This window comes from Diorhabda sublineata, chromosome X (genome assembly GCF_026230105.1).
Source record: "Diorhabda sublineata isolate icDioSubl1.1 chromosome X, icDioSubl1.1, whole genome shotgun sequence".
NCBI lineage: Eukaryota > Metazoa > Arthropoda > Insecta > Coleoptera > Chrysomelidae > Diorhabda > Diorhabda sublineata.
Window position 1 is genome coordinate 40,655,251 of NC_079485.1, and position 9,156 is coordinate 40,664,406.

General features: G+C 29.3%; 2 protein-coding genes across 2 annotated transcripts in view; one reads left to right on the top strand and one right to left on the bottom strand.

Annotated features, from left to right (window-relative positions):
• The window catches only part of LOC130451630 (MFS-type transporter SLC18B1-like), a 36,648-nt gene extending 32,303 nt beyond the window's left edge, over positions 1-4,345 (bottom strand). Inside the window, exon 1 of the mRNA XM_056790771.1 lies at positions 4,067-4,345. Coding sequence (XP_056646749.1) covers positions 4,067-4,107 — 41 coding nt within the window. The 5' untranslated portion in view covers positions 4,108-4,345. The remainder of the gene's footprint in view (positions 1-4,066) is intronic.
• LOC130451629 (uncharacterized) overlaps positions 1-9,156 on the top strand; it is a 64,160-nt gene that overhangs the window by 32,437 nt on the left and 22,567 nt on the right. Inside the window, exon 3 of the mRNA XM_056790769.1 lies at positions 4,758-4,889. The gene's annotated coding sequence lies outside the window, so the exon portion shown is untranslated. The remainder of the gene's footprint in view (positions 1-4,757; positions 4,890-9,156) is intronic.

Consider the following 9,156-nt stretch of genomic DNA (forward strand, 5'->3'; position numbering starts at 1 on the left):
CTAAGTATAGTTTCTTGGAGGTTAATTTCACTAATAACACAATTTTCAGGAGAGCGTCCACTTAACAATTCTACAGTACAATTGTCTTTCAACTGAAATGTTTCTTTGCAATAATATTTTTCTTCTAATGCCGGACATTCTTCTTCAATAAAATTGACTTCTTCCTGACTTTTCTGGCCAAGTAAGGTTGAGGAGGGATAAAGGTATGATTTTGGATAATAGAATATAAGTGGAAAAATTCTTAGATTTTGGGTTTTAGGATTGGAACATGGGTAGCAAAAATTATTTTGAATTTGGAAAAGGTTACTCGTAAGCCCAGAAAGAGATAATACGTTAAAATTTTATTAAATTTTCGAATTTGTTCTTCGTTATAAATAGTAGTTAAATATTTCATCATCTCTAAAATTTCTTGACTCGATATTACTGAACTGTGAATTGTATTTCTTTTGATTGTTCCATAAGGTCGTAATCGATTTAATATAATGATCAATCAATTTTTTGTGTAATGATATTTACAAATTAACTTCGTGAATTATTTGTTTTTGATTTTGTTGTAAAACATTTATTGCATTGTTATATATTTCTTCATCATCTGAATCTAAAGTTCTAAAAAGCCATTTATCTAATTTTCCTACAGCATTAATTAAACCTCTTTTTAATCTTAAATGTGGATAAATATTTTCTGATTTTTTATCTGTAGTATTAAGTAGTAAGTATTAATCAAAATTTCTGTTCTACTTATTGATTGTTCAGCTGAATTATGATACGAAATAGGATTTGTGGCGTTCGCTTGTGATAGACTATTTCTTAAACTATAGGTAATAATATTGTTTTAAATTTTTAATTTGTTTGTTAATATCTTCTAAGTCTATATAGTATATAAATGTATGTTTCGTATTTTTACTTTTGTAATTTCTATGTCTTCTGTTTTAGTTGTCTTGTAAATGAGTAGTGATATTAGTATCGTTGCCAGCTTCATCTTTCTGTAACAAATTTTTAGTCATTTACAATTTCTGCTTTTTTGAATTTGGGTAATTTTTTATCTCTGAATTTCATCTTAATATAAGCTATGTCTTTGTTTGTGTAGGAAGGAGGATCGTTTTTTCTATTTTCATTTGTTTTATTGATTATTCTTTCTTTAACAATAGCGTTTCTATCTTTAATTTTTTCGTATAATAATTTTGATGTTAATAATTTCGAATGGTGTAAATAAATTGTGTTACGGAGTGAATAGAATTATTATATGCCAAGATTGAACGTTTAATTAATTGATCAGGTGTTAAATTTTTATTAGTTTCTCTTAAGCATCTGAAACTAGAAAGAAACTAGAATGAAATCGCTCCACAGGTGAAGTAGAATTGCTATTTTTAGATGTCGTACAGTGTAGTTCAATTTTATGCAATTTGCAAAAATCCTGAAGGTCGTTATTTTTAAACTCTGAACCGCAATCAGCTGGAATTTTGTAAGGTAATCCGTGATGAGTGACATAATTTAATATGTTATCAACAACTGAGGTTCCATTCACACTTGACATTGAATATGCCTGACCGTAACGAGAGAATGCGTCAATTATAGTTAAATATGAGTGATTAGCTATTTCAAAAGTGTCTTTGTTCAAATGGTTTGCTAGCTGTTGGGGTTAAATTAAATTTAATTACTGGGGGATTCCTATCATATTTATTTTTTTGACATATTTCATAAACATAATTTTCTATATATTGTAACATTTTAGGCCAATAATATTTTTCAGTTAATGATTTCTTTAATTCATTAATTCCTCTATATCCTTTTTTGTATATATGATAATATTCCAATGTCTCTTTTTGTTCTTCTTCGGTAAAAATATCTTTTCAACATTTAGACAGTGGACAAATTTGAATGCTGCATTTTTAAAATATTTTTGTCCTGTAGCTATAAATTGTTCCGGTTTTAAGGGTTCTCTAAAGTATAATGCATAAAGTTGCTTAGGGTCAATGTACTCTTTAACGAACTGAACTATGTTATTTTCTAAATCTCTTTTAGATAAAATTACAAATATACGTGTATTATCGAAATATTTTTCTCGTTTTGTTCTTATGTTATTGTATCGAACCCTAGGCTCATAGAATTGGCCATAGAGTTTTCCAAAATTCTCAAATTCGTCGACATAAGTCCATAGCATCTTCCAATGAGCGAGCCTTTTTCAGGTGCATATTATTCCGTATAGTACTTAAACATCCTGCTATAAAGGTGTTCAAGGCTGTTTTCTCACAATGATTAATTTGGAATTTCTTATCGATTTCACTTAAACTCAAATTATTACTTATCCTTTGTATTATCTGACTTTTTAATAATTGTAATCTATTCCCAAATGTTATTAGGCTTCAGCGAAACATTGTATTAACGCTTCTTTTAGTTTCTGCCACTTATTTAATTCGGTCCTATTCCCTACCATCATTTCAACTTTGCCAACTAATTATTCTTGAATACGTGATTATTAATATCTTGATCATTATAGATCGAGTACGTATCAATGAATTTTTCGCATCTATTAATAAACTTGTTTAATGTATTTATATTTCCATCATATTGATTTATGTTTTCTAGTTTTAATTTAAATAGTTCCCAATTTAGGGTTTTTGGATTCGAAGTTGCCATTTTTTCTGAATTTAAATTATATTTAGTTTACAAAATGTGTTTAATAAATTAACAATATCGTTCATATAATCCATTAATTAAAATTAATAAATCATCTCTTCCTTACTGAAAACTTTGATAAGGAGATAGAAAAAGGGATTAAAAATAAGAACACTTGGCACTTCCAGCTATCTGAAGTTTTATCCCTTGTTGAACGTGGATTTAGTGCTTCTGTACTGGAGTACATAGTCGGAACTTTTTATCGCACTTTGCGTGAAAAATCTGCACTAATAGATATTATTTTACAAGCTTTAATAATATCAAAAATCACCGGCAATCTTAATTAATTATTATAAGTAAAATTTTATTATTGTTATACATTTATACATATTATGCATATTACTTATTGTATTTGACCATAATTTCAGTCCCAGACGATGAATACATAAGTATTCGAAAGCTCGGAAAATATATTGAAGTTAGTCCACTTTAGTGTTTCCTTGCCAATAAAAAACTACTTTTTCTATGTAGAAGCAAAAATACTATCGAATCAAGTTCATCCTGGCAACTTGTTCTCAAAAAAGCAAAATCCATTTTTTTGCACAAAGTGAGCTTCCAAAAGTTTATTATTTAGACAAAGAGAAAAAGATAACTATGCACCTTTTCAAATTAAGAGTTACTGCCTCATCTGTGATATTCACCTGATCTGGCATCCTTCAGTTACTTTCTATTCTTTAACTTGACAAATGGCTCCGTGGAAAGGTTTTAAACAAATAAAGAGGTATGGGCAGAGACCAATGCTCATTTCGCGTAACTTCTTTTCGTATGGTTCGATAGGGATATTATATTGATAAAGAAAATATTTTTTACAATAATTATGTTATTATATTAATTTTAAATTCTAAATTAATTCTAAACCCTCGCTTCAAAGGTTTGTGGTAATATTTTGTAGCCAATTTGGAGCAACTATCGTCTTTTATATTTACGTAGAGCCTGAATGTCATCTGTCATTTAGTTTGTTTAGAATGGTTCATATTGTTAATGAATCTGAAATTTATTATAAATTTTCCATAATTTACCAAATAGAAAATATGTTGCTAATTATGCATGAAAAAGAATGGAATGGACAGAAGCACTAGAAATATTTCAAATGATTCCCAGTAATTATTTTATCATCAACACGTACGGTGCATTAATAAACAGTCTAGATGTGGTAAAAGATGTACCACGTTCTGGAAAAAGTTCAATGTCTTCATCTGGACGTTTGATAATTCGATAATGTAAATTATCTTAAGTATATCTAAATACAATAAAGTTCAAAATATACACACATTTCATAAACAGTTTCGAATAGAATTAAATTTTATATCCATATCACTCAACTTAATTTCAATAACCATATCGCCAAAAATCACTTCGACAAAGATTTAAAAATATGTTGAGTACTAACCTGACCATAATCACCAAATACACACATAGAATGTCTAACATTGGTACAATCACTACTATTATTTATTTACCAATTGTGTGATAAGCAATTTTTTTATAAACAATGATATTGAATGAATTAAAATGCACGTAAAAATTTAAAACAAAAAGAAATATTCATGACCTTTCATTACTTTTATATTGAAAACTTTTTTTCGTAAAATATCATTCGTATAAATCACAAACCGGTGGAAACAGTATAAGTAACTAAAGCTTAAAAGATTATTTTAATCTCTCCTGAATCGATTAAACGCAATATTTATACTTTATTTCTTAATAATTCACTTATTATCGCATAATTATAGAGATAAGATCATCTGTTATAAAATTCAGATTTCTCAGAAATACTAATCTAAAAGAATTCAATTATATATCAAGATTTTTTTTAGATAACACGTACGGACAAACCAATTCACTCTTCCAGTGACTCAAATTTAACCAACAAGAATTTTATTATCAAACAACGGAATCAACTAAACTAATTTGAATTACTGTTACGTGTTACAACAAAAAGACGATTAAAAAATGTTATAGTTTACAAATAATCTCAATTATTTTTTGGCAATATTCATTTGTTAATGAGCGAGCGGTACAGCGTTGTTTGAATCATTTTGATGATGGAGATTTGACGCTTTAATATCGTTCTCTCTCAGGTCGTCCACCTGGATGAGGTATTGAAGTTGCAACGAAAGCAGAAGAAAAGCAACCTAGTACCAGCACTCGCCGATTATCGAACTCCCTTGGACCTTCTAGAGATACCATACATCGCCATTTAAAATCATTAGGTAAGATCTATAAAAGATGTAGAATGGTGCCACGAGGTTTAAAAGAAACCTCGAGTAGAGGTGTGTAAACAGCTCTTTACCCTGCTGTAAGTTGATCATTTTTTTAAACGCATTGTTACTTTCGATGAAAAATGAATTTATCTAAACAGCTCGAACATAGAAAATTGGTCGGTAGACAAAGGAAAATTACCAGAACTCGTAGTAAAGAGAGACCGATTCGAGGGAAAGTCTTCTTGTGTATCTGGTGAAATTATGAAGAGTTAGTGTACTTGGAAATGTAACATAATGTAAATATTGGAAGAATGCAATTAAAACGTCTTATTATCAGCAAGATTGTACCATGAACGTTTTCCCGAAGTGCGGCAACCTAGAAAAGCAAGCTTTTATCGTACGGGTTCAGTTAATTATGAAAAGCATGAACGATTAAAAACTTTAGTTACAGAAGAAAATAGAAGTAATGTTTAGCTGGCAGTTACGAAAACCCACATACAAGTGTAAGGAATATTTACAGCGAACAAATGCTGCCCTACTACTACTACCATATGCAAAGAAAACTTGACAAAAACAAAATTCACCCTTACCAAATTTACTTGCAAAAGGAATTAACTCAAGTTTATTTTGAAAAAAGACTAGCATTATAATCATCAAAGATCCTTTTTCGAAAATTTTCTATTTGGAGATTAATAAAAATGGATCAAACTATTGGTTGAAGAATGTTATTATTTTCGAGAAGACCTACTTTAAACTGATACAATGAATTTTGAATTATGAATTTTTGTTTTATTGCATACTCGTAAAAAGAGAGAAGAGAGAACTTTAAAGGTGTAGGATATAAAAATGTGATATCTGGATGTCAACATGGAAATATTATATTTCATTATCAAACATTCTGTGTCTTCTATAAAAGATTAATATTGCGAATAATAATTATAAGAAAAATTCTTCAATTCATCGTCAATATAAATAACCAGTTAGTTATATTTATGTTTCAATATATTAATTTGTTACATAATTCTGTTGATAAAAAAATAACATAAATTATGTCCTGAACAAATAACGATAATACTTTCCGTATAATAACCACTATCGATATTGTATGGTCATTAAAAAGTATGTTATTATGAGTGTGAAAATGAATAATCAGGTATTCCAGATAATTTTTTGATGCTGCTTTTGCAACATTTTGTTTTAAATTTTGTTACAATAATAATCTAACGAAATTTCGTAATTTCTGTGGATAATATTAAGACGTGATTTGCAAATTATAAAATTTAATTACACTTTCGTTGACCTTAAAGGAGCATACAATGCTATAAATATAGATATACTACACTATACACTAGATTTGGAACTTATCGTTTACGACAACTACGTTGTTCGAAAGAATATTAAATTAATGAGGTTAATTCAACAACATTATTTCTCATTTATATTAGTATAGGTTTTAAATATTCAAAATTAACAATAGTTTCATGTTCAATCTGAAAAACTGCCGCTAAATTTCCGTTAAACGATTGCGATTTGAGCCGCGACTACAAGGTTTAAATTGTAGTTCTGCAGCTTCTGAATTGACGATGAAATCTGCAGGATCACTCGTCCGTATAAAAATGGTTGAAAATAATAAGAGTACAAGGTTTTTGTTAAGATGGTATGCTTGTTTATTTGTATTATTCTGAAAATATGTTTTCTAGATGACGATTATTGATGATATAATAAATGCATGAAAATCTACATAGATCAAAATCTCAAATGCTCTCAAAGTTTAATAAATGCAGTTTCTGTATCCTTTGTTACCAAGCCTGGTAAGGGTTTTATGAAATTTCTTTATCCCAAGAGAACATTCTTCTGATCTACAGTATTCATATATATATTGATATATGAAGAGAAGAAAAGTAAAAAAGAAGATGAAAGTGACACGTCTGAAGAAGAAGACGTTGAGAATCTTTGCGACAATGATTCAGAATTTTCATAAGAAGAGATATTGTATGCTATTAGCTGTGACACAGAACAAATTAATAAAATGTGGTACCGTTGCAGAGGTTGTGGTCAATGGGAACATAAAGAATGTTCCGGTTGATTATATTTGCGTTTTTTACTTGGATCCGTGAAGTTAATTGTCATATGGTTACATTTATATTAAACTTTATATGAATAAGTGAGATTTCAGGCTGACATAGAAATTTTTGAGGCTAATCTAATAATTAAGAAGCTCTCATTACACAGACTCTCATTCACCGCAAATTTTTTTTATTTCAAAGTTAATCTGTGGCCAAATTCCTAATAATGTAACGTTAACGCTGTGATAGAAGGGTAGTCAAATGACTAGGGATTTAGTTTCTAATAAAAAGTTCCGAAAGTATACATAAAGCCTTTTATCAAACTTTTTCCTTAGTAGGCTCTCATTCCCCTTCTCCCCTGCGTTATTTTCAACACTAAATGATTTATTAGACAAGTTACTTTAATATCAAACAAAGCTGTTTTATTGAAAGAACATTCACAAAGACAAAAAATATTGCAAAAACCTTTCAGACAAGGTAAGGTAAGCCTCCTTGGAAAAGATGATTGATTCTCATAGTTTGAGCCCATATTCTGAGCATATGAAGTGTGGCGATTAAGTTACGGGAAAATAGTCATTTCCCACTAGAAAAGGGACACTATTTCAGTTTTACTTTAAGCCTGAAGTTATTAGTACAGTCGTAAAACTGATTGACTCCCATTACAAGTAACGTATCTTAATTAAATTGTTCGTGAAATCTGGCGGAAATCCCCGTAAATTCCAGTTACCTGAATAATCGAAATCGTTCAACGAGGGGCATATGTTAGTAGAACACAAGATCCATATGGATGTTGCCCATTTTCCAGTGAAAGTGTTTTTGTCATTTGGCGAATTTATAAAAGCTTCTCTGCTCCAAGGCGATGAGATTATTTGAAAGTTTTGTTCATAAAAAAAAAAAAAAAGAAATAGACACTTGTGAAAATTTAGAAGATATGGAGAAGATTTTACGATTAGGATTTTTTACAGATTTTTTTGATGCTATAAACGATATACAGTATAGCATAATATTTAAGAATGCTGCATTTTCTTATAACATTTGATCTACCATTCATCTAATGCTACACGCAGCTCTAACATACATCCTTTATCGTAATAGCGAATCTCATTATTTATTCAGCGGTTATTGCAGTATGTTATTTATCTTCTTTACATATACCATGATTCATGATAGCCATTGTAAGTCATACATATACAGAAATAGGAAAATATCGATTTAATTAAATAGCAGTTATCACGCGGTTGTAACTGCGTTATAAATTATAAAGATCGCGAACCTTTAAACTATTGCGCTGGTAACGTAAATTTTTTTCTTCATTTATCATGAAAATATTCGATTATTGCTTCAGATTTGAATATTTTCAATAATCTTATCATGTTTATGATAATTATATGTTAAAATTCACATTTTGGGGCAACTATATTTTAATTTTTTATTTTAAATGTGCAAACAAGGCCCAAGAAATCAGCTGTAGTATAATTTGAGAATTATCTATTATGGTCCGATTTTTTAAAATACCATATAATTTAACTGAATCTCAAATCTTTTTATTTTAAATTTAAAGTATAATTGAATTGAAAGTATAATTTGAACTTCTAGTAAAGTAGATTCGACAGAATTCTATTGAAATCGCTGTGATTTAACTGCAGAAAATAATTGATGGGGAAACATTTTGAAAAGACGTGGCATTCTCTTCTGATATAAGTTTTTCATTCAAGAAAGTCAAAATTCAAGAACAATAATTATACGTTGGACACCATTTGACTATTTAAGATAATTATAAGTATTGAAGATCCCGGGATATTTACAACTCAACGGCAAAAGTACAAGTAAACTGATAATTCTATAAGTAAACGTTATTGACAATACTAAATCGCTCCCCAGTATGAGATTAGCAAAATCACCACTGGGCTCAATCAAATGCTTGGTTTAAATAAGGATGGCTGGCCTTTTAACCAGACACAATCATCTAAGACGCCATCTCCATGCTATAGGACGATCCAGAATGCCGCTAATGCAAGTAGGAGAAAGAAACTATAGACAAGCCTTACAGTTTGCCAAGTTGCGTTAAAAAAATGAAGTAATCAAAGTGCGTTAAGAGTGGAACTATCAAAGATATTTTCAAGGATGGTAAACAAATTGTATTTTTAGATGTAACTATAAGCTTCCTTGAAAATAAAAAGGATAAACAAATCTTTCACCATAAAAAAATA